General features: G+C 49.5%; 1 protein-coding gene across 1 annotated transcript in view; it reads left to right on the top strand.

Annotated features, from left to right (window-relative positions):
• Window positions 1-26,132, top strand: part of DNAH14 (dynein axonemal heavy chain 14) — a 163,838-nt gene that overhangs the window by 35,886 nt on the left and 101,820 nt on the right. Inside the window, exons 17-29 of the mRNA XM_036016183.1 lie at window positions 831-1,021; window positions 10,619-10,867; window positions 11,380-11,501; window positions 14,500-14,671; window positions 16,369-16,473; window positions 16,565-16,683; window positions 17,456-17,530; window positions 18,920-19,007; window positions 20,396-20,649; window positions 21,176-21,407; window positions 22,104-22,157; window positions 23,765-23,910; window positions 25,167-25,235. Of these exons, the coding sequence (XP_035872076.1) occupies window positions 831-1,021; window positions 10,619-10,867; window positions 11,380-11,501; window positions 14,500-14,671; window positions 16,369-16,473; window positions 16,565-16,683; window positions 17,456-17,530; window positions 18,920-19,007; window positions 20,396-20,649; window positions 21,176-21,407; window positions 22,104-22,157; window positions 23,765-23,910; window positions 25,167-25,235 (1,876 nt within the window). The remainder of the gene's footprint in view (window positions 1-830; window positions 1,022-10,618; window positions 10,868-11,379; window positions 11,502-14,499; window positions 14,672-16,368; window positions 16,474-16,564; window positions 16,684-17,455; window positions 17,531-18,919; window positions 19,008-20,395; window positions 20,650-21,175; window positions 21,408-22,103; window positions 22,158-23,764; window positions 23,911-25,166; window positions 25,236-26,132) is intronic.

The raw sequence follows: 26,132 nt of genomic DNA, 5'->3' as shown, positions 1-26,132 counted from the left end.
AAATCTCCCGTAGTCCCTGCTCTTACGTAACACCCCTTGTGCCCCTTCTCTCAGTGTCCTGTGGGGCGTGCTCTGGAGCGCAGCACAGAAAGTAATAAACCGACGACACCTTCTTTCATCCCTGGTGTCCCGGGTGAAATCTTGCTGTTTACCAAAGCATAGACTTGCAAGAACCGAGGTTATTTTCTTGTCCTTTTATTTAACCGTGTCTTGAGAAACATTTTATCCTTCGGCATGCCTTTATAAAGGAAGCCCCATCTGTACAGACTGGGTGTAGTTCTCAGCTCTCCCGAGTCCCCACCTTGGGCCGTGTCTCCGCCCCTCCCTGTTCTTCCCCAGCCAGGGACAGAGCCTTGAACTGCGCAGGCTTTGCGTCGTGCGTCTTCTCGGTGCACCATCAGGGCCGGAGGACTGAGCAGCGCTGCTCCACAGCCAGGTCCTCACCCACCTTCCCTACAGTCCAGTGTCAACACAGCTTCCTCACGAACAGTAGTGGCTGTTCGCCCCCTGTGATGTTCTTTCTGGCTGAGCGGCATTTAAGAGCCCAAAGCCTATAACAGCCTTTCGGATGCACATGCGTGCGCCTGGCTGTCCCTTTGTCTGTCTTGTCGGTGACGACCTGGTACCAAATGGCATCGGATAGTGTGGCCTTGGGCTTCAGTCTCCAGTGCCGGTCACCATTGCTCTTTAGTGCACAGTTCGTTCTGTGGGAGGCTGCACGAATGGAATGAAGCTCCTCCTTTCAGTGCAGACCGATAACTGGTAGACTAAGTCTGGTGTAGAAAGCGTGACGAGCATGCCGTGAGCCCGCTGGCCGCTGCCACCCGCAGGGCTGCCCAGGAACAACATGGTGGCGCACCTCAAGCAGTCGGTGACGGACTTCAAGCAGCAGCTGCCCATCATCACCGCCCTGGGGAACCCCTGCCTCCAGCCCCGGCACTGGAACGCCCTCCAGGAGGTTATCGGCAAGTCCTCCTATCTCCACAAAAACTGTACGGTAGAGAGCCTCCTAGCGGTCAAGGTAAGTGCAAGTGGTTGGGAAATACAGGGTGAGATGCCAGAGGGGCCCATCCTAAGTGAGCAAGTAAATCCGTAGGGAGTAGGACTTAGAAAAGGGAGAGAGGTATGGAGTGTCTGGGTGTTGACGGGAGAGACCTGGTTCTTCTTGCCGACGCATGTAAAGAATTACACATCAGCAGACCTAGTAGTGTGTCATCAGTTTCTTAGTGGCCCTTCCCCATGGAAGAGAACAGGACTGGATAGAATTGGGGGTAAAAGACAGTTTCAGGGCGAAGCAGGGTGAGAAAAGCAAGAGAGGCTGGAGACCAGGGTGGCCCCTGGGCAGCCTGAGGCTGGGTGGCCCGAGGCCCTGTGGCCCGAGAGCCAAGCGCCCCCGAGAGAGAGAGAGAGAGAGAGAGAGAGAGAGAAAGAAAGAGAGAGCGCGTGAGTCCTTTGTTCTCAGGACTTACACAGTCAGTGGGATTGGAGGGGGAAAAGTCACATATTGATTAACGGGTAAATGTGGCGCCAGCTTTCCTGGGGGAATGTGACTACCCAAACTTAGGGATGAATGGGGGTATGTTAGCCCGAATCCTTACCTTACTCCAGACTCCATTTGGTCATCTCGTTGTAAAACAAATACGTGACAGGAGGCAGCTAATTAAAATTGGGGCACTTTCCAAAGTTACTGATGGGCTCTTTCTGCGAGCATCAGGGACTCCCTCGTAAAACAGACAGCGACCAGACACAGGCAATTCACCAAAGTTGTTTCATGGGCTTTTTCTTCGGGCACCAGGGACCCTCTCCCGCACTCAGGCCCCAGGATGAAAGCACAGTCTCAAGGCTTTCTTCCCCAGATAGTGGAAATGCTACATAGAATTTCAAGGACTTTCTTTCTTGCTAACATAGTGTTTCTTGTGATGTTGGAACACCTGGCAATATTATCAGACCAGGCCCAGGACTGCTGAGTTAGCGTGTGAGACTTGTCTCCTTCCTCCTCCCTGCCTCAGTTTACTGTTTATTCCACCTAATTGGTAAAAGGCATTTCCTGGCAACCAGGGTGCTAAGTGCCGGCCAGTGCCAGTATTGTAGTCTCAGAGTTCTTCCTATGCTGTCTCCTGCTTCATGGGGAAGTGGGAGTCTATTGGCGGATGGTAGGTGATGGGCAGTTCTGTTCAATTGGCCATGTTGGTTAAGCCATCCATCCATTCATTATGCCATTATTACCCAGGTGACTAGAACCCTGGTTTTCATGTATAACGAATGAAATTAGTGTTTTATTATTTATAGTGTTTTAATATAGAGAGAATATATTTTATAGGCATAGAAAAATCAAAGTACTATATATCCCATTTTATATAAAATGAAAATATATTAAGAACATGTCAGGATAGCCCTATCAATAACTTAATATTGTATTTTAAATACATAATTAGCAACTGTTTGATATGCCATGTAGGTTTTGTTATAAAAAGTTTTTCCATGATTTTTTAAAAGATTTATTTATTTTTAGAGAGGAAGGGAGGAAGAAAGGGAGAGACACATCAATATGTGGTTGCCTTTCACATACACACACCCCCATTGGAGACCTCACTGACCACCCAGGCACATGCCCTGACTGGGAATCGAACCAGCAACCCTTTGGTTCACAAGCTGGTAATCAGTCCACTGAGCCACACCAGCCAGGGCGTCCACGATTTTTATGGTTAAAAGTTCTTTTATTTTTGCACCTGGTTTACACTAAGCTCCACTGATGTTTCATGAGTCGGTGTAGACAGTCTAAGGAAATCAGTAACAGTATTTTTATACCTATAATTTTCTCCTAAATGATTTGTCATAATGATGAAATGGGGTTAAAATTTTAAAAAGAATTTTTTTATTTTAACAAACAATTTTAAAAGACTACTTTGATTGATATTTAAAATTATTTTATATCTCCAGCCCTAACCTCATTCTCCCTCCTGAATACCTAGTTTCCTATTCAGTGTCTCCACTCACATGTCTAAAGGCACGTCAGAATTAACGTGACTGAGAGCTACTTCTTACTCTTCATCTCCCACATTCTGTTCTTCCTCTCTCTCTCCCCCATTTCGGCATCTCCATTTCCCCCCTGAATTGCCTAAGCTAAAAATTATGAAATAATCTTTTAATCTTCTCTTGCTCTCTCTTTCTCCACTCCACCTAAATCTCTCATTCTCTCCTGGATCATCCCCACAGCTTCCCAACTGACCTGCGTGCCAAGGATGAATTCAGCCAAGTGTCTAGATCATTTCGGGACATATAGGTCAATGCCAACAGCTAAGTTTATTCAAACCAGCATCCCAAAAGCCTAGCACAGTTTCAGTGAAATTTTCATTGTCCGAGTCTTGGGTTCTTGGAGTCATTTCCGGGCCAGCCACGTCAGGGGTGAACTCCGGCGGACCACGCACAGCAGCGGGCGACGGAAGCCGGGGGAGAGGGGCCTGGCGGGGACCTGCCGTCCCTCCAAGGATGCCGGGGAGCTATCCTTACACGCCTCACGTGCACAGGTGGTTTAAAAGGGAAGTCCCATGCAGTCCTTGGAGGATCCACAGGAAAATGACTCAACATCCAAACAAAAATGGACAAGGTCTTCAGCCTCTGAAATGCTGTAGCCAGGAGTCAGAGGTTAATTATTATGATGGAGGGGGTGGCCAACCAGTTGGTGATCTTAACTGAACTCTGACTTCCTGGATGATCTGAGTCATGCTGTGGAGACCCAGCAGTGCATCCAGTACATAGCACAAGTGCCTCGTTGGCCAGGCTTTGGCCGGCAGACTAAGCCTTCATCCACGGACACATACGGTGTCACCGGGGTTGACCCAGAGAAGGTGGGCACGCCACAAGGTTGTCCAGGGCAGGCATGCACACAGGTTCATTTGTGACCCTATAAATTGAATACATTTTGCTTTTATCTAACAACCGTTCTGTCCAAGATGTTAGGCAGGTTCCAAAAAGCCCGTGACATGAAAAGCAATGTCACAAAGTCCATAAAATGGAAGAGGCCCACAGTGCCCCTAAGATGAACAGTTACTTTACAGTTAACCATTCTCACTTTGGAAAGCCAGGTGCTTTATAATAGCGGCAATAATTATGACAGGTATTAAGATTCATCTGAACCTTTCAAACTATTATCAAGCCATTTGGGAGATCTTGTTACAGAACACGCACACACACAGGGCCAAGGCGAGGGGCCTGGGATGATTTACTATTACCAAAAGGAACCCCCCCCCCAGGTTCGTCATGTCTGCCACCTTACAGGAAAGACACCTCTCAATGCCAGAGATTCGTGAGAAGGAAAGGAAATGTTTGTTTAATGCTATACAGGCTTAAAGTAGTGACCTAATGTCTTCATCAAAATCCCAAAGTCCCTGAAAACACCCACAAACACACACAGTCCTTCCTTCCCCCTCTGCCCAGTCCAGAGTACCGTATCTCAGGAAAAGAAACAGAAGTCTGTGGCTCAGGCAGCCCCCGGTTCTTCCCAGTAATCTGTCTTGGCTGGGAGGCCTCCCTCAGTTCCCAGCACCATCAGCTGTGTTGCCGGGATCTCTGCTAAAGCTGGGTGGTGGTTCTCCCTTCTAAATAAAGCTGCGGGGGTCCTCACTCTGGCAAAGCCACGTGGCTCTCCTTTCTATTGCCACAGCCACATGGTCCTCTGTACACAATGGCTGCCGAGTCTGGGTGTAAATCCCCGCACTGATCCTCCTCTGCAGCCCCATTTCCGACTCCTCCCACAAGTGGCTACACTTGCCAGCACTCCCATATCCTTCCAGCTTTACTGGGCTGCCATAGTAAGTCTGGGCAGGCATGCCCATGTCATGGAGCCAATCATCTCCAAGCTCCCACGCAGGCGCTGTAACCAGGGGGACCTACCCCCCAGTTACATCTTGTGGGGGGGAGTTACTTCCGTCCCCCTGTCTCAGAGCATGGCCACAGCTGTTTAACATGTCTACGTAACCAGTTAAAGGCTATAGATATGTTAAGTGACCATGCCAGGGGTTAGCTGCAAAGCTGTTGCTATGCAAAACAGCTCTCAATGGCCCTGCTGCATGTGTCCTTCCCACAACTCACACCTGTGGGAGAAGGGGGTGAGGACTTTCTAATATTTCCTGGACACCTTGAGTTGTGGACCCCATTCCAAATCCTTATTTGGGGCCCCTCCTCTCGGCTGCACCCTGTTACAATCCCTCCTCTCAGATATACAACCACTTTATAATCTTATAAAGGACAATGGATGAAGGTCTCATCTTCTTGTAACTACTTCCAGCTGGACACGGACATCGTCCTACCTACCCTTGGCTCAGGGGTACCCTGAAAGGGGGCATGCAGCATGGAGGGAGTCCTCCCTGTAAGGGGAAGGACCTTACAGAATCCCGGTCAGTTGGCTGTCACCAGAAAGTCGCAGGCTTGGTGTCCAAAGGCTGGCATTACTGGACCATTGGCATCCTGGTCATATTCTGGAGGTGACAGTTTTGGAAAAAGTTGGAAGGCACAATTAAATCATAACCACTAAATGGCAAAGGCAGGGACTTAGGTAAAGAATGGCTTATCTGGAGGAAGGTGTACAAGGCATGCTACACCTATCCAAAATCCTTGTGGCCCATTATACTTCACTCGGGCTGAGGGGAATATATAAAGATTTTCCTCCTCTCAGAATTCTGGGCCCTTTCTGTCCAAACTATTAGGACAGAAAAGGGAAAATCAGTTCTAAAGTGAAGCCCACAGATCGCCCAAACCCTTCACCAACCCAATCACTCAGTTCAGCCAAACCGTTGAGTCTCAGGGGGTGATGATGAAGATGGGCTCCTTAAGTGAGGCCTGTATTGCAACCAATCCCTCAGGTAATGAAGTCATAGGCATACGCCCTATGAAAACAGAAGAACACCCAGGTTAAATTCACACAACAGTCCCCAATCCAGTCTCTGTGCCTGTGAGGCTGTCTTTTGGGAAGACATTCAATTGCAAGGTCCTTCCTGCAATGACATTTAGCAATGGCAATTTGACAGGTCCTCCGTACCTGTAAACTGTACATCATCTTCGGTGATATTACAAACCCAGTTTCAACTTCCAAATGAAAACAAACTTTCAAGACAGCTGAGCCATTCTGATGTCCAATACTGAGCATTGTGATTTTCCTTGAACCACAATTTGTCTCCTTAAGATCACCCTCACTGTTATTGAAGGGACTACTTTGAGTCCCGCTTTTAATTTTGACTGTTTGCATAAACACACCAAGAGCAGCCTGGATCACTTACGATCTTTAAGTCCGCTTTGCTTGAACTCACACAGGGAACCTTTAGATTGACTTCTCAGTCTGCCCCTCGGGGCACAGAAGCAGAGCCACACATCCGCCATCTGGCTTTGCCTGTACCAGTTGTTTCACTCAGATCCTTGAGGGCTTCCATTGGGCCTACAGGTTCCTTTTGGCCATCTTTCGGGAAAGCAACCTTCATTCCTTCCCTGGAAAGACTGCCATGAACCGCACAACCAACCAAAGTACCAGGCTTTTCTCATGGGCTTTATGATAGCTTTGCAAGTCAATCCCAGTTCCTCAGGGCTTTCTGGTGACGACCAGAATCCAGACATGCCTCCTTCAGGTGTGACATTCCAGCCAAAATCTCAGGTAACAAAACCACTATTAAGGACTGGTATTACTGGATTTATGCAAAGAAACCTCATGTCTTCACTCACTCCTTCAAAATGCCAAATTCTGGAGGGATCAGGTGGGGAGAAAAATACAAAGTGTGAAGGAAAATCCTTTCCCTTCTGATATCCGCCGAGATTCTCAAACTTTCCTATAGGGTGTGAAGTTGCAACCTGCCTTGGAATCCTCAATTTCCTTTTCAGAGCAGATACAGAGCAAAATCCAAAACACAGAGTTCCAGAAAAATACACAGGTAGAGGCATTCTCTTGCACCAGTGCATCCACTGGTGCTTCGAAGAGACTTGCTCCTTTCAGATCTGGTCTCTTGGCCGAGACATGCTCCTTTGCCTCTGGCTGAAGCACTCATCAGCCCCGAGTGACCCCTCTTGGATCCCGAGTGGCAAAAGCATTCTCCCCAACTGGTTACAGGTGACCTTTCTTAGGTCTTACAGCTACCTTTCCTAGGTCTTATAGGTGACCTTAAACAGGTCTTCAGATACAGGTTTCTGATCAGAAACAGAACCAAACTGCAGAGACTTACTCCTTCTAGATCCGGTCTCTTGGCAGAGACATGCTCCTTTGCCTCTGGCTGAAACACTCATCCGCCCCAAATGGCCCTTCCTGGGTCCCAAGCAGCAAATGCATTCTCCCCAACTGGTTACAGTGACCTTTCTTAGGTCTTACAATCCAGAAGGCTTCTGAGCAAATTTGAAGTATTTGCTCTTTTCTCATGAAACCAGAAAACAAGTAGTAGAGGTTTCTTTTACTCCAGGTTTAAAACTTCCACATCCTTTATACATATTTCTACTCATCCAGATTTAACCATCATTCACTTTTAATCCCGGTTCCTTTCCCACACTGGGAAGGACTATACTTAAACTCAGTACTTAAACTCAGCATCTGGCAGCCAAAAGTCCCCAGCACTACAGGTACCTTCCACTAAAAGTCCCTAGATTCGCAGGGACATCCTGCAGCTTTCTGAAGCTCAGACCTTGCAAACACCCTGTATATCAGATGGTCACCCTTGGACCCCAGTTCATGGCCTTCAGAACCAGAGCCATCCCCATCAGAACCAGTTGCACAGAGAACCTGACTGGTGCAGTGCCCACACAGCAGCCACACACAGCCTGTAATCTGAAGAGAACCCTTAGCCCACCACCTTGTCCAGTTCCAAGATGGCGGGACTCTCACGTGACCCATCACCCAAGACGGCAGCGTCCATGCACACAGGGTCATCCCAGATGGCGACACCCATGCATGACCCACCCTCCAAGGTGGGGCACTCACGTGGCTCATCCTCCATTTTACCCAAAATGGTGGCGCACCCACATGGCTTGCTGTCCGATCCCCAACATACATGCAGGCTTGGCTTACAGAGCCTAGGGGTTTGCTTCCTCCCCACACCTGAGTGCAGGTTCCCTTAGTGCCACCTGGGCTCACCGAATGGTAAGTGAGCAAACAGGGGCCACCTGGGAGCAGCACGCCAACCAACCATTACCCACAGCTCCATTGTTCCCAAACGGTGTTCAGAAACCAGTTTTCAACCAAACCATCTTCGAATTTCTTCTCCCTCCCCATTTCATTTCCTTTTCACCTTTCCAGGTGTGATTAGGTGGCCGATGCCCTCAGAAAGGGTGCAGAGAAATTCTGGAGACCGGGAAAATTCCGAAGTCTCACTCTCTCGCACCTGAGGGGATTAGTCTGCCATGGGCAATATTGTCCCATCTGGGTCGCCAAAAACTGTTACAGAACACAGGGGACCAAGGGGCGATATACTGTTACTGAAAGGAACCCCCCAGGCTCGTTATGTCCACCACCTTATAGGAAAGACATCTCTCAATGCCAGAGATTCGTGAGAAGGAAAGGAAATGTTTGTTTAATGCTATACAGGCTTAAAGTAGTGACCCAATGTCTTCATCAAAATCCCAAAGTCCCTGAAAACACCCACAAACACACACAGTCCTTCCTTCCCCCTCTGCCCAGTCCAGAGTACCGTATCTCAGGAAAAGAAACAGAAGTCTGTGGCTCAGGCAGCCCCCGGTTCTTCCCAGAATCTGTCTTGGCTGGGAGGCCTCCCTCAGTTCCCAGCACCATCAGCTGTGTTGCCGGGATCTCTGCTAAAGCCGGGTGGTGGTTCCCCCTTCTAAATAAAGCTGCAGGGGTCCTCACTCTGGCAAGCCACGTGGCTCTCCTTTCTATTGCCACAGCCGCATGGTTCTCTTCACTGTCACAGCTGAGTGGCCCTCTCTTTGCAGTGCCACAGCCAAGTGGTTCTCCCTGCACAGTGGCCGCAGGAATCCCCACTCTGCCAAAACTGAGTGGTTCTCCCTCCAATGGCTGCCGCTTCTGGGTTTAAATCCCCACGCCAATCTTCCTCTGCATCCCCATTTCTGACTCCTCCCACAATTGGCCACAGCTGCCAGCACTCCCATATCCTTCCAGCTTTACTGGGCTGCCATAGTAAGTCTGGGCAGGCGTGGCCCCATGTCATGGAGCCAATCATCTCCAAGCTCCCACGCAGGCGCTGTAACCAGGGGGACCTACCCCCCCCCAGTTACATCTTGTGGGGGGGAGTTACTTCCATCCCCCTGTCTCAGAGCATGGCCACAGCTATTTAACATATCTATGTAACCAGTTAAAGGTTATAGATATGTTAAGTGATCACACCAGAGGTTAGCTACAAAGCTGTTGCTATGCAAAACAGCTCTCAGTGGCCCTGCTCCATTTGTCCCTTCCCACAACTCACACCTGTGGGGGAAGGGGGAAGGGACATTCTAGTATTTCCTGGACACGTTGAGTTCTGGACCCCATTCCAAATCCCTATTTGGGGCCCCCCTCTTGGCTGTACCCTGTAACAATCTGACCATTTGTTTGGACAGGTCCCAAACTTTGACCATGAAGAAGGAAGGGGCTAGGTCCACTTGGTTGCAATTCTGCTTTAGATGTCATCAGTGTCTGGATTTAGTAGTACTTAGCAATTCCAATATGTGCACGTTAGGCACAAAGTTCTTTCTTCAGCACAGAAACTTGCGGTGAGAGTCCTGTGGTTTCCTGCCTGCCTTTAGCTGAGTCACCTGTGTCAAAGGGTGAGCCTCTCTGCCAAAGCTGTTCCTTAAAGGCCACACACAGCCAACTGATGCCACCATCCTTACATCCATTGGCAGTTGCATAAGAGACGTGATGAAAACTTTGTTCATATTTGTTCATGGTCCCCACTGAGCCGCATTCAGAAGACGCAGGGAATAGGTATCACTCTTTGACCCCACAGGAGTGACGTGGGAGGACGGGTAGGGTCTCCTTTCAGGGGCGAAAGCGGTCGGTCTGGCTCGATAGTTCTAAGTCGTACAGACGAGACGCTCCCCGGGTATTTCTGCCATGGTGACTGAATCCGGAGATCTTGCATCACAGCCTTGTCCTGTGGGCACAGGGAAAGAAGACCTATGTAAAGTCCACTAATGTACTTGGAGAAAACCTTACCCTCATCGGAAGAGGTGGCCGAGAGAGGGACGCCATGGGAGACTGGCTTCATCAGAGTAACATTCCCCCAGATAAGATCACGTCCCAGGAATTACTGTACAAAGTGCAAGCACGTCACAAGTCACAGGACAATTAACAGCTGACATCAGCACAGAGAAAACAGAGTCGGAGGAAGGAATCCCGGCCGCACACACACGGGGTGCTGTTAACTAACTAGCCTTCCGCTGACGAGAGTCCGAGGCCGCAGACACTGCGGTTAGAGGTCTTCACTGAGTGTGAAGAACGTGAAGGGGACAGTGACGAACTCAAGGGGGCCGGGCTGTGGAGGTCCAGCCAGGACGCCTGCGGCTGGGGTGTGAGCCCAACCGCGGGGTTCGGGGCCTGTGACACGCTCGTTTAAATCTCCCGCCTGGAGTGTGTCGGGGACTGTTTGCTCCACTGGATATGAAAACAATGTGTTTTTTTTTTTCATTTCAGATGTTTCAGTACGAAAGTGAAATAAATGAAATATCAACCGCGGCCACCCGTGAAAGCGTTCTTGAGAAAATGTTCTTTAAGGTCGTCGACCTCTGGAACACGACCCCGCTGCACTTGGTCCTGCACCACACGGAGACCGGCGGCGCCATCCTCATCATCTCGTCCCTCGACGACTTGCTGGCTCAGCTGGAGGAGTCTCAGATGACGCTGGCCACAGTCAAGGGGTCCTCCTACATCGAGCCCATTAAGGTAAGTATCTCGGCAGAGAGAGAATGTTGAAGCCGTCTGCAGTTTTGTGCCGCTGTAAGTGTTCGCGCTCTTGTGAGCTTTTGAACTGAGTAACTCATTCGTCGTACGCTGCTTACGTACAAGTGGATTGAATGTTTAGTGCTCAAACTGGCAAAAATAACTTTTCATGGAAACCTCATTCATCGCTCAGGAGGAACTGTCGGGACGTTTAATTTGGGCAGGGTCCTTCAGCGAGGATGAAAGTAGCACCCCCTAAGGCGGGACTGTACCAGCAGCACCACCCCGCTGCTACAACGCTCCCCCCACCGCAGGGGCAGAGGTGCCTGAGCTGGAGCCCCTGCGGGGGGCGGGGGGTGGGGCAGTGGCTGGGGAGTCATGTTCATGCACGGATCCTCCACTGATTACTTCCTGCACATCAGTGACTGACAGTCACTTCTGAGTTTGACCTCAGTTTCTGCTTTATGACTGGTGTAATTTCCCACGTTTAGATTCCTGTGCTTCTGTCATTGCAGCATCTTGTGGATAAATGGGACCAGAACTTGGCTCTCTTCTCGTACACGCTCGAGAAATGGGTGAACTGTCAAAGATCGTGGCTTTCTCTTGAACCAGTCTTTAATTCTCTAGAAATACAAAGGTAAACACTTAAAATACGCCACATTCCGGTTGAAAAAAATGCACGGTGGGTAGTCCGTTTCCTGTAATCCTTGGACCAGTCTAAAAGATTCCTTTCTGTGGGCACGGGACTGTAATCTCCCGAACCATTATTAGGTTCGTTTCCGTCATGAAAGGTTGCAAATATCATTTTTAAAGCCTTCTCCTTCAGGTATTGGTAGAAAGCTATTCAGGAGCGGGGGGAAATGTCAGAGGCATCGTTGTCATACCTGAGCTGCAGTATGTATGTGTTCAGTCCTGGGGTGCTAGGGTGGTGCCTGCCGATGTGGGCACTGAGCGTGTTTTCATGGCGTTCATATGTAAACGGTAGTTTGTCACCCTGGACCATGTGAAAAGAGAGAGGGCCTAGACAATGTTAGAATTTTTACCTTTTTATCGCTAGCACTCGAATTCACTGGTCTCCCTGTAGAGGGGCTGGTGTTATGAGTGCATGAGCTGAGGCGTATGGGCTGCCCAGGCAGACTTCACACTGCGGTGGGCGGCCCCACGGGCGGGCTCGGGCCGTTCCGAAACAAGGGAGGAAGCCAGGGGTGTCTGTCTCTGAGGCTTGTTCCAGCTGATGATAGAAAACTGTGAGTATCAGCTTAAGCATTTTGAGCTTTATTTTAGAGGCAAAAGGGGAAGTACTCGAGGTTTACAAAAGAGAAGTGTTCAGGTTATTATTATCTCTTGGGAAACGGCATCCACTTTTGTTATATATGTCCAGTTCTCATCCTTCGATGCCTTAGACTCGTGTGTTAACCCGTGTTTGTTCTGATAGTCCTCACGGGAGAAACCCAGCGCACAGGGGTATACCCTTCACGGCCACAGCTTAGTGCCTTAAATTCAAACTAAACGCTTCTTAGTTAGCGGAGACACCAAGCTCCTAGGTAAGGGGGTTCCGAATGTCCCCAACTTGTCCTTTCACAGGACTTGCTGTGAGGGTTAAAACGGGGTGGCCTTAAATGAAGGGCTGAAGGCTCCTTTATGACAGTTACAAAGAAAAGGGGAGAAACGGGACCGTAGTGGGCCTGCCTTTCACTACGGAGGACAGTGGGTCCTGACCCTGGTGGGGGGGGGGGGGGGGATGTGGAAAAGAGAGGAGGTGAGAGAGGCTCCTGAGAGGGGAGGGTTCTTCAAAGGGAGTTGGTGGGGGGGGGGGATGCTGCGCTGTTTCCCGGCCCCAGACGCACTGAGAGCTGCACCCGAAGACCCCGGAGGCCCTGGGAGCCTGCGTAGGGAGGGCGGGCTGCAGTATCCTCTCTGGTAGGATTTTTACCGAGCCGTGTTTCTTGGCACATCACCTGAGACGGAGAAAGGGGGAGTGGCGGGAGGGCCCCTGGAAGCACGGGGCACATATTGCCCTAAAGGTCCGGGCACTGGAAACGAGGCCTGGCCTCTTCTCTGGAATTTTGAAGCAGCTATCTCCAATAGCAGAGCAAAACGTGCAAGGACACAGGGTTATCTTAGACCCCTGGTTCCCTCCTGGAGGGGACATTGGCCCCCAGGGAACGTCTAGCAGCGTGGGAGACACCTCTGATGATCACAGTGGGGGCAGGGGGCAGGAGGTGCAACTGGCATCTGATCCAGTGAATAGAGGACGTTGTGCAGGTACCATGCCCCGGAAAGCATGCCCCCCCCACCCCAACAGAGAATGGTCTGGCCCAGGGTGTTAGCAGCATTTTCGTGCTGAGAAACCCTGACTCAGCCTCAGGTGAGACAGTTGAAAGCTCCCTCCTGAGACGTCGCCACTCAAAACAGGTGCCAGTCAGATGGGGGAGTAAGGAAGGCGCCCTGTTTCCAGCAGCAAGGAGGAGTGACTATAAGCTGGCAGCTGGGGAGAGCCTGGGAGTGGGGCAGCACAGACGTCCCAGCTGGGGGTGCCCTAAAGGCCCTGGCAGTGCACCCCAGATGTTATTGAAGGGCATTTAAGAGGCAAGAAAAAATTGAAAGTAATACCAGCTGAATTATTTTTTCTTTTTCTTTTTAGAAAGAGGGGAAGGGAGGGAGAAAGAAAGAGAAACATCAAACTTGTGGTTGCCTCTCGCATGCCCCCTGCTGGGGACCTGGCCCACAACCCAGGCATGTGCCCTGACTAGGAATTGAACCTGCAACCCTTTGGTTCAAAGGCCAGCGCTCAATCCACTGAGCCACACCAACCAGAGCTGAATTTTTTTAAAAGGCCTTTTCTTTAGTTTCTACCTCACCTCCCAGTCCTGAGGGGCTTGAACCAGGCTGGGGCTAGAGTGGGAGGGGAGCAGAGACCAGGATGGAACTCGGCCACACCCCCTTTGACACCACTTCCCGCTCCCAGCCTCAGCGACATCAGGAACAGACCTGGAATCAGTGTGTCAGCGGGCGGCCAGGCCGGGTGCGGGCTCCCTTCCCCTTGCCGAGGGGAGAGAATGATGACAGCGTTCTATAGGGGAGGTTTCTGTACCTCTGCAGAACCGGCTGTACGTTTCCTCATCCATCCGCTAGGATTAGATCCGTGCAAATGGAGCTCACATTTTCTTAGCACACGCCTCTCTACCCCCTTCCGAGGCCAGACGCCTCTGAGCCCGTCCCTTCGTCCCTTCGTGGGAAAGCGCCACCGCTCCTGTAGCTGCGGGTGAAACAGCTTCCCACCAGGCAGCTGTCCCGGGTCCCACTTCCGCTCCAGCGTGTCAGCAGCCCTTCGTTCTACTTCATTTCCTAGGACAAAGTCACTGTCACTTACATTATGTAGAGCTTTCATATGCCTGTCCTACACCCATCATTAAGTGTGGTCCTGCTCAGTGACGTATGGACGTCCAAGTTGTCACAGTATTTCCAGCCTTGTACGTAACGACACACAAAAAATAAATTTACGGTCGGCAAAAATGCAGCTTCTCAAAACATTTTGTGAGTTGAACAATGTTCTGTGCCAAGTGCATCTAGGTTATAGATTTTAATTACAGTACCGTCAAAAAATAAAATTATCTCTGATTTTCTTTCCAAAGACAGCTCCCAGGAGAAGCAACACTCTTCTCGCAAGTGATATCCATGTGGAAAGAAATAATGTTAAAAGTACAAAACAAACTAGATGTTTTGCAAGTAGCCACCTCTACGGGAGTTCTTGAAACTCTGCAAAATTGCAATGTATCTCTTGGATATATAAAGAAAAGTCTTGAGGTAAAACGATAAGTCCTGAGGCGGAGAACCACTAGCCTACAAAATGTAGTGTAATGTAATGCACTATAGAAACCAGTTCTGGTGCAGCTCTTCTTGACTCTAGCTCCCAGCAATAGTTCAAACTCTTGTCTGTATGCTCGATGAAAATACTATTGAAAGGGAAAATACTGTTGAAAGGGACCAATCTAAATGACCTTCAGCAAAGTATCGGGGGTTTTGTTTTTTAAGATTTTCTTTATTTTTAGACAGAGGGGAATGGAAAGAGAAAGAGAGGGAGAGAAACATCAATGTGTGGTTACCTGTCACATGCCCCCAACTGGGGACCTGGCCCACAACCCAGGCATGTGCCCTGACTGGGAATCGAACCAGTGACCCTCTGGTTCTCAGGCTGGCACTCAGTCCACTGAGCCACAGCAGCCAGAGCAAGTATCAGATTTTTACGAGCCTCGTTTCCCTTATCTTTAAATTGGGATTGACGGCAGGGCCGACCGGAAGGGGCTGTGTGCTGAAGGAGATGATGCACAGGAGCCGGCACACAGGAAGTGCTCAATGAGTGTTACTCAGATGAGCACTACTGTTACTGTGATAAAATCAGCAAAAGCTGAATATTTTGGTGATTTTTTAAAAATTATATCATTGATTTTATAAATTTCTACATCAGAGCCTTAAGTTGTCAGCTACACATATAGGTCCTTTAAATACCAGGCTTTAATAGTTGAGATGTAACGTAAACATATTCACCTCACTTTAGAAGCCGAGGTGTTTTCCAAACCTGGGCCTCTGCTCCTCAGTGCACACAGGCCTCAGTGGTCCCGCGGACTCCTCCGGAGTGCCCGCAGCGCGTGACCGCCTGCAGGAAGTTCTCCTCCCAGGAGGACGCTCTGCTGCTCAAATCCTGGATCTGGGGCGGGCACGGGGGCTGCACCCAGAGTGATCTGGTTCCCAATGACCAGTTTACACGGCGGTCATTGAGATGCGCTTTCTAATTATTTCTAGCGTATCTCTGGGCTGTTACCACGCATCATTGCCAACCAGTAATTTTCCGTTCATCCCTGTCCCGAGCACCTGTGTTACACCAGGGGCTGCTGCTAGATCCTGGGGCTGCAAAGAGAAAGGACACATTCCTTAACTGTTGCAGAACTCAGGGTCTATTGCGGGCAACTAAAATGGTGAAGACATATCACATGGTGGTGTGTGCTGGGCTGGACGGTGTGACCATGTGAAGGAGAAATGAATCCCGCCTGGGAGAAGTGATCGCTGGCCTGGGTCTTGAAAGAAATGCGTGGGTGGGAGGAGGATCCGGATCCAGGGGAAGAGTACAGAGGTGGCGCCATCAGCAGGTTCGGCACCTCCTGGCATCGTAAACAGGACGGTGCCAACGGAGCATAGGCTGCAGACTGGAAAGCGTGAAAGCTGGGATTCTCCAGGGGAGCAGGGGACCGGTGATGAAGGGCCTGAGGTATCACCGTGAATCTTGAATTTATCGAGGAGCCACTGAAGGATTTTAAGCAAGAGAGTGAAGTGATTTAATTTAAAAAATATCCCCCGTATGGAAGCACTGAATGTGTATAGATTGGTGGCAGTGAGGACAGATAGGAAGAAACCAGTTGACCTGTGATTTGGGGGCGGGGGGGGGGGCGCCAAACGAGGCTGTGATTAAATATACTCTGAACCGCGCTGCTTTCGATTCTGGACAGGACTACCTTGAAATTAAAAGGATGATGTTCCCCAGGTTTTACTTTCTCAGCAATGCCGAGCTGCTTCACATTCTAGCTGAGAGCCGAAATCCGGAGTCTGTCCAGGTAATATTCTTATTCTTTGCTCGGCAATGTTATTTCCCAACCGGGTCAGAATTTTGTAGTGGCGTGACTGACATTTGTCCCTGGCCCACAGCCGTACCTGGTGAAATGCTTTGAAAACATAAAGCGACTGTTGATATGGAAACAAGAAGTCGGCCCCCCGGCGGTGCTCATGCTCATATCCGCGGAAGGAGAGACGCTCATGCTGCCCAAGTACGCGGTGCATCTCACACGCCAAGTGTTTAGACTCCGTTAAAATTTTCATTAGAACCTCCGCTCGGAAAATTTCTCATCTGGCGGACAAGTTTGCTGAGCAAACTCTCTCTGCAGAGATAATATACTTAGGTGGAATCCTACCTTTCCCTGCCTATATTGATTGACGTTATCCCGAAGGCCAACGCGAGGTTTTGTTGCTTGAACGCGAGAAGGAAACCTGCTCGGGGTTGCTGGCCCGGCTCCCGCGGATGCACACGCCCGTGACCCCAGCTTGCGCCCGTGACCCCGGCTTCGGCCGGAGTCGCTCCCAGGCAGCTGTAACAGGCGAGGTCCTTCCGCCGCGCTGGTCCCCTTTGCCGGCCGTGGCGATGGCTCGCTGACTTTGGCACACAGCTCTGGGTGTGAACTGACTTTTAAAAAAGGCTGTGCCCAAGTCTTGCCTCCCACCAAAGCCCCCAGCTGGGCCCAGATCTAGGGTTCCTATCCAGAAGATCTGACGAGGAGTCCGAAAGTGCTGTGTAATCCAATTTACCTAGTTTGTAAATTCATATTTAATGGAGCCTCTTCTGTAAATTCATGGTTTTGAGGTCAGAATTTATTAGAACTAAGTGACTTCTTTTTTTTTTGCATGGTTTTCCAAATTGAGATCTAGAAAAAGCAAAAGATGTTATAGAATTATAGTCCTTTGGCCTATGAGATTGTAAGTGTAGAAAGCTTAGCCCACTGGCTTATCAAAGGAATGTCTCAGGGACTTTTTTTTCCATTACAGGAAAATTCGTGTAAGAAATGCTGTAGAGCAGTGGCTGGTAAACGTAGAGAAAAGCATGTTCGATGTGCTGAAAAAGTAAGTACAGTGGTCAGATCCTTAAAGTATTATATAGATAAATTGAAACTTGGTTCATTATCTACTAATCTACGTGGGAACTATGCAGAGAAATGCACGGAGTCGAGTCCCGTCCTGTTTTGATAGAATGCGATGACAAAGGAATCATTTCGATGGTGTGAATGTCAGTTTGAGGGCGTGACCGGGACAACATTCAGCTTTTGTGGGCTCCGAGATTCTTCGGGGCCGACACCTGGCCGGACCTGTCTGCTTCCCTGAGACGCAGCGCCCCGCGGGCCCCCGCCAGCAGCCCCTTGCGGGCCGCGTTTCTGCCAGCGTGTTTCCCCGCTAACCGTGCTTGCCCCGCCCCCTTCCCTGTCATCCTTTCCCTGTTCGCTGTTTCTCGTAAACTTTACCACAACGGTCTTCTGCATTTCTAGTTCTTTACTGTTGGTTACAGGAAAGCTCTTGGCCCTGAAGTTTCAATGCCTGTATTTGTTAATATTATCCTACATACCCACCCAGGGTTTCCATTATAATTATAATTAATTTTGAAAGCTAACTACAGCCCTGTACCATTAAAATTCATCTGGGATTCCAGCCCAGTACTCAGGATTGTAGGAATTATTTTAAATACTGATTTTGTCATTGGTAGTAGTAGAAATTCTAGGCTGACAGGTGCCATCTCCTGGTTTCATACAGTTTTTCCACCCTGGAAACCCGCCAGCCCCGTTGGAGAAACGCAGATGATGTTAAAGGGGAATTTAAGGGGTGTAAATTGTTCATGAGTTAAGGCTCTCTTAATGCTCTTTGGTCCCATATGCCTAAACTAGAACAAAAAATCAGAGACCCTGTAGGGAAGTTCTGTAACCAGAAAAGACACTGGCGTTCGGGCTGCCTGTCACTACCAAATCCAATAAGCAGTGACAGTGATTGAATCTTTTACAGGCGCTTTATTCAGATGGCCGGCGATCCGAGAAGATGGCGGGTTCATACCCTAACAAACCTTCTTACTCTTTCTTTTCCGGCCAGATCTTTTATAAGGGGGTTGGGGGAGGGCAAACAAGGTGTCAGCGAAAGCCTTTGAAATTCAACAGTTGCCTCCAAGGGGGGAAGGGCAGTCGCTTGCTTCTTCCTGGTACAGACGTCTCCAGACTGAGGTAATCTCCAGCCAGTGCCCCACGAGGTCAACTGCTGAATCCCAGGTGCCAGGATGCGCCTTATGTGTAGTTACTGAAACAAAAACTTAATATATACATTATTTGCTAGATTTATGACTATTTACCTTAAGCTAAATTTTCCCAAGTCTTAAGCCTCTGTCAGTTCCCCTGTGATCTCACACTTGATCGTTCAATGGCCATGACCCATGATGAGATAGAAACAACACAAACCATGCCTTTTTGTTTGCAGGTTTGTGAAGCAAGGGATTGAGGACTGGAGCCAGCAGCCCTTCGCCCTGTGGGCGGTGTCTCATCCCGGACAAGTGGTGCTCACTGTGGTAGGCTGACACCGCGCCGGTGCACTTGCGCCTCACTGTGGCCCCGTGGCCAAGGGAGCAACGGTTTAGGGATAACCCATTAGGAAGGGGGCTCATGTTATGTAGCTTGCTTTGACATGCATCGAGAATCAAGATGGACGGATGGACAGATGTGTGATAAAGTGAAGGCAGCAAGAAGCTAATTGTAGAATAGATGGGCATATAGGTATTCGTTTCATAATTCCCTCTAACTTTTCCAGTTTAAAATGTTCCTAGTTCAACGTTGAATAAAAATAAACCATCGGTTATTTTCCCAGGGATATCACTGTATGGTACTGTATTAGTTTTCAGCTCCTGTCCTCGAAATGTTACTGCAGCCCTGGCATGAGTGGCCCAGTGGATTGAGTGCCTCCCTGAGAACCAAAGGGTTGCTAGTTCGATTCCCAGTCAGGGCACATGCCTGGGTTGCAGGCCAGGTCCCCAGTAGGGGGCACATGAGAGGTGACCACACATGGATGTTTCTCTCCCTCTCTCCTTCCCTTCCCCTCTCTCTAAAAATAAATTAAAAGGTTATTACAAACTCAGTTGCTTAAAACAAGACAATGGATTATCTTACAGTTTACAGGTTAGAGGAACACAGGCGCCCCAGGACTTAAATCAAGGTGTCAGCAGGGCTGGATTCCTTTCTGGGGGCCCCCAGGGGAGACTCCGTTCCCTGGGCTTTCCCGGCTTCCAGCGGCCATGGGCATCCCTGGGCTGGGGCCTCTTCCTTCGCCTGCAGGGCTGGCTGTGTTGCAACCCTCCAGCCCTCTGCTGCAGTCCCGTCTCCCTCTGCTAACAGGCAGAACATGTCTGCAGTTTTAAGGGTGCATGTGATGACACGGCCCATTCAAATGACCTGTAAGCCTCTGACCTGTGCCCCTACATTCACTTCCAGGTCAGTCTGACATCAGTCCAGTAGCCTTCTCATACATAAGAGCTCTGGTGTGTACGGGAAGAGTGGGAACAAATGGGTCAGATAAGCACATTTGTATAAAGTTTCTGAAACTATGGTTACCATTGTCTAGGGATAGTACTTCTGAGTTCAGCTGAGGAAACACTATGAATTTCATCTTGAAATGTTCGACCATTACAGCTGTTCCCCAGGTCACCACTTAACCTAGTGATTAAGATACAGCATTTAGAAATTATAAATATCGGTGATAAGTACATTCCATTTGGTAATGCCTGAGGCCCTCGTTCATCAGAATTCAGTCTCTAACTCTCAAGTACGTGCAAATGTGCAAGCTCTCTTTTACACGCGCACAGGTGCACTCACACGCACACACACCCCGCACACACGCGTCATAAAAACATCTCATTTATAACAGTTATGCTTCAGCTGTCGTGTTCACATCTTACTTTCTCAGAGCCTGATCATGTTTTACAACGACTGTGTCACGAGTTTTGGGAGCTCTCACCCTCGAGAGGAGCTGGAAAGAACCCTCGAGAGGATCCTGGGCCGCCTGGAGGAGACCGCGGAGCTGGTGGTGCTGGGCTCTGGCAACACGCGGACGAAGACGGCGCTCGGGGCGCTGCTCACCCTGCACGTGCACTGCAGGGACGTGGTGAGGGGTTTGCTGCTCAAAGGTGTCTTCAGTGCAGAGGACTTCGAGTGGACGAGGTAGGCAGATCTCCGCCATAACGCTGCTACGTGAAACAATTTCCCACACCTGTCGGTAAACTAACTCTCTACCACTCTCTAACACTCTGTCATGCCTGAATTTCCATTGTCTGGCATGTGCAGAAATTCTAAGCAAACAGAAAAACCGATGTTCCTTGACCGAAAAGCCACAGCTTTTGACGGGTGGCCCCTGCTGTAAATGAAAGGTCTTTTAATCAAGCCACAGAGCAAAAGCTTACAAAGACACAAAAGGCACAGAGAAGGGAGCCTGAGCACACCACCACCACCGACAGCCCCCCAGCCAGCCGCGTGCCGCGGCGAGGCCGCTTTCTCGCGGGGAAGAGCACTCGTGTTCGTGGTCTTCCGGGTTCTCATCCCGATGGGCGGCGTGGTCCTTCTGAATCACCCATCGCTTTTCACTTGGCTTCTTTCCTTTTAATTTTTCATTTTCGTCATGTTTCTGCATTTGAAAAAAAAAAAGTGATTTTTGCCCCCATCACACGAGCATTTAAAACACTGTTTTCAGGAATTTGCAGTACAAATGGAATGACAAACAGAAGCTGTGCTGTGTGTCTCAGGGCGAGACCAGCTTCACCTACGGCTACGAGTACCTGGGCTGCACCCCGCGCCTGGTGGTCACGCCCCTCACCGACAGGTGCTGGCTGACGCTCACCGGAGCTCTGCGCCTGAATCTCGGAGGCTGCCTCTCCGGGCCGGCGGGCACGGGGAAAACCGCGAGTGTCAAAGATCTAGCAAAAGTGAGTGGTTTTTTTCCAAAAGCGGAGACCTGTTTTAGAGTCACAAACTTGAATGGTGCCTTAAATTTACACCCCATCTGTCGTTAAGCTGTCCACGGCAGTTAATGGGCACATTCATTTGTTTGTACAGTTCGTGGGTCGGTTCTTGGACGGCTGACGTCCCTTGGGGTTGGGGCCTCAGCCAGCTGCGGATGCCCTGTGCTTGCCTGGAACACCGTTATACCGACCCACGGACCCGGAGTGGCAGGTTTGCCCTCCTCCCCTTCCTGTAGGGGGACTCCTTTACCTGGAACCCCATGCACAGATCTTGGCCTCGTCTCGGTGACTGATGTGTGAGTGAGTGTGGGTGTGAGTGTGACAGAGATAAGAGGTAGAAGCAACTGGCGAAAGGATCTACTTACTCTGACTTCACCGGAGTGCTTTTCTCTTATTTTTACTTGTTTGATGTGGTTAAAAACATGACCTCCGTGCTCCATGTGCTAGCCATCTAAACTGTAACAGTGCATGTGCGTTTGCACTAAAGTGAGTTTTTAAAAAGTGAGTTAAAGTGAGTTGTGAATTTTTAAATTTGGCATGTAATTCATCTTTAATTGCAAACGTTTTCTCCAAAGATCAAGACATGTTATTACTCTGCAAGTTTTAACATTAGCGTTTTGTGTCCTAAAGCAAGAAATATATTCACATATTTTTTTCCAGTCCTTAGGTAAACATTGTGTGGTCTTCAACTGTTTTGAGGATTTGGATTATAAGGTAAAGCTTACATACTCAGGTAAAAATATTGTACGCATAAAAGAAATAATTCATTGAGGATTGAAAGGCCAAGAAAAATATCTTAGAGATACATTAAGTATTAATAGAACTATAAATGTTATTAACAATTTAAACTAGTCGCATAGAAATTTAGAATGTAATAGAAACTTAAAACATTATACATTTTGCTTTTATTCTGCTGAGCTACTTCTCAAGACTGTTGTTTTCCAACTTTTTGTTGGGGGATCTTTCCAAACAAAATCTAACATGAAACATAAGTATATTAAAAATTAAGAGTATCGCTTTATTTTATATGTTCTAACCCTGTACATTAATGTACTTAAAAAGGCAAATCATTAAGAGCAATGAGTCTGTTAAGATGAACACAAAAATTTGAGTCCGGGTTTGCATAAATGATGACAACTTTCCGTCAGCCTTGTTTTGTTGGGCTTCCACATTATCTAAGATATATCTCGTGACAGTCTAAATCTTTATTAGAATTTTGTATCCTCTGCCTGCCACAAACTTACCTGGAGTTTCAGAGCGCTGTCCTCTGCACGGTGAGTCCCAGCCTTTCCCATGTGAGTGCTGCCGTTTCATCTGCGGGTCAGAGCGCATTACGTCTGAGACCCAGCATTCCCGATTTGTGCTCGCTCAGCATATTCAATAAACGTAAAGGAGCCGGTCTAACGGAGACACCACGGGGGGTCCCTTCTCCGGAAGGAAACTGCCTTCCAGGGGGAGGCTCTTGCTTGCTGAGCAAAAACTTCCAGGGAAACCAAAAAGCCTAGTAATCAAGATAAATAATATTTTTAATGCAGTGTTTTTAGAATCGCAGCGAATACCCAAACACCCCACGATAAGCAAAATATTAAATATCGAAAAACAAATTCTGACTCCTGTGGCGGAGGAGAAACCAGCTCTGTCTCCGGGGCCTGAGGGCCCCCCTCTCGGCCACCCCTGGCAAAAGCTCCCCATTGTCCACAGGCGCCGTTTGGCCTGAGGGTGTTTGTGTGGGTGTTGTTGGTTTTTGTTTTAGCTGCCAACATTTGCAAATCAGTAGATTTTGGCCCAGACTTTCAGACTCTCCAGAATCACTAGACACCTGGCCGGCCACCCTGCACCTTCCTGGCTGAGTAGCAGCTGCCTGCCTTGGCCGGGCCCACTGCACACTGGCCTGGGACCTGCCTCATGCCTTGCTTTGGGCCTGGCTCACCAACCCCCACGACCCACCAGCGCCTGCCACGGGCCCTCGAGCCTTGTCCCAACCCAGGACAAGGAGCGCCTTCCTTCAGACACTGTGCAGCCGTCCACCAGAGAGTTGTCATGGAGACTTCAGGACAGAGCAGGGCTCCGCAGTGAACGCGTGTGGACTAGGGGGTGGGGGCCGAGCTGTGCCAGTGTCAGCTGGGGCCCCACCTTGATGGCCCCGTCAGTGTGTTTGGCTTTCATCAGACACAGTCACCCAAGAGTCCGAGCAGACCTACTGAAATAACTAACGGCGTTTGCTTGGTTTGGGTAAAATGGGGAGAATGTGCAAAAACTAACCCCCTGCTCAAATTTTTACCTGCACAGTAATCTCCACAATCTCTTCACTTTTGTTTAAGATCATGGGGAAATTCTTCTTCGGGCTGGTGCAGTCAGGAGCGTGGTGCTGTTTCGACGAACTCAACCGCATCGACGTGGAGGTCCTGTCGGTGGTCGCCTCGCAGATCCACACGATCAAGGCCGCCAAGGACAGCTACTCCGTCCGGTACTGCGGGCACGGGCGTGGCCCGGGCTGCGAGTGCGGGCCGCGTGACCCTTTAGTTCACTGCTGTTGAGTAGATTATTATTATTAATAATTTGTGTCCACAAGGAGCATCTGGGGGCATCTCCACGCAGATCTACATGCAGAACAAGAGGGCTGGCACTTCCCCCGGATGCTTCCTTTGCTCGGCAAACGCGAAAAAATATTTGAGTTTAAATTTTCTCGGTACCTTTTCATCTTACGCTGTTTCATTCAAAGAAATCAATGTGGGTTTTTTTTTGTAACTCTACATCTTTTTAAAAAGAAAAATTATACTGGCCACATCCCCGAAGCCCTCTCTTAATCCATTACTCTGGATTAAGATAGTTTAATTCAAAGGCCTTGTAATAATAATATTTGTCGGGACTACTAATGTTTACTAATCCAAACAGAAATATTTTTCTCTTCAGAGACACTCAGGAACTCACATGATTAACTTTACGGGCAGAACTGGGTTTGTGGGCTTACAGTGTCCATCACGATCTGATACTTCTAACTCAAGCTAATGGACACTCACTTCCAGCTTTACGTCAAGGGCTTTGTTCAAACCGTTAGAGCCTCACAAGTCCGATTGTGAGTGGGGCCACAGGACCCACATTTTACCACTTCTTCACCCCATCGCAGCCTCCGCAGAGTTGCCCTCGGCCGTGTCCGGGAGACCCAGGTTTTGTCCCAGCTGTGCCCCCCCCCAGTCCTGACCACCCCCGTCGGTATCAGCCATCCGTGAACTCACTGCATGACCCCTCCCCACCGTCTCTCTCCCTGGTGCCAACATCGGGACACTAATGCCCATGTAGAGGGTTCTCTCTCACGGGCTCCCAAAATTATTTAATTGGGGTGCAGGTGCAGGCTGTGTCCCGTGCTGAAGCAGGAGCCCTACGCAGTGGCCTCTCCGTGCCCCACGGTGCCACCTGGTGCTCCTTGGGTCCTCTCCCTGGCTGAGCCGCTGCACTCTGAGAGTGCGTTCCAGCCTCAGGCCCCCGCCAAACCTCAGACATCTTCACACGTGGTCAAATCATCAGAACCCCGCAGGACTGACAATTTCGGCTTAAGATGAGCCTCTTATTTCCCATCTTATCATTGTTCTTTTCCGGCATGCTGGGCCTTGGTTTGTAATGTGACATAGCCTTCAGAAAGCTCCCAAACTCAGTTATAGCCCTAACGTACTTTGAGTTAGAGAAAACAGTTCTCTTAGTGATGAATACTGTCATGTCTCGTAGGTTTGTACTGGAAGGAAGAGAGATTCGTATCAATTTGTCTTGTGCAATATTTGTCACCATGAACTATGGGTAAGTGTCCGTTCATGGTCAGTGCAAGTGGACACAGGCCAAAACACTTAAGTCTTAACCGTCGATGGAGTTGCTGACATCATGGGTCTGTCATTCACCCCCCACCACCGGTCTGCACCCTCTGCTGCCCACACCGTTTGTGAATGGCGATTCTCTCCACTTGTCCATGTGCCTGATCTCACAGCCTCTGAATGAGGGTCAACAATTTGTGGCAAAGAGGACCCACAGAACAGCCGATGAGGACAGCAGAAAGCATAAGAGTATGGTGGTTCCAGGGGTGGAGGCTGGGCAGATTCATAAACGTCTGTTGCTGAAATGGTAGGACGATGGCCCAGGGAACCACACAGAAGGAACGTGAGGTGAATCGTGGGAGCGTGTTGGGGGCCGACTCGGTTCCTGGGGAAAAGGGTATATGCTTGTGCCTCCTCTCCTGCGGCACCCTTGGACCTGCCGGCCAAGGCGGAGAAGTCATATCATAGGGAAGGCTTCCCTGCCGGCGCCCCACCTCCATTCCATTGGACGCCCCCGATCCAGGAAGACACAGGGTGGATGGTGGAGATGCTCTTGTCACCTGCCCACAACTCCCTTGCCGTCCAGGCTGCTCTGAGCTGTGCATCACCCCTCCCCCCCGACGTGGCTTCAGGCAGCACTCACAGGGGAGGTCCGACATCGCACGCAAGGGGCCTCTCCCACCGATCCCAAGGGACAGATCAATCAACTCCAGCTTGAGCTACGTCACCAACTTCAGGACATTAAACAATCTACTGACAGGAGGTCATTCAGACCCTGTGTGATAATTTACAGTGGCTCCATCCAAGGACTTGGTTTGAAGGACTGAATTTGCATGTCTGGGTCATGGGGGCTATAGGATGCCTCCTAATCATTGTGGTCCTTTGC

This window comes from Phyllostomus discolor, chromosome 15 (assembly GCF_004126475.2).
Source record: "Phyllostomus discolor isolate MPI-MPIP mPhyDis1 chromosome 15, mPhyDis1.pri.v3, whole genome shotgun sequence".
NCBI lineage: Eukaryota > Metazoa > Chordata > Mammalia > Chiroptera > Phyllostomidae > Phyllostomus > Phyllostomus discolor.
The sequence above is the reverse complement of the archived record's forward strand: the minus strand, read 5'-3'. Positions and strand labels throughout refer to the sequence as shown.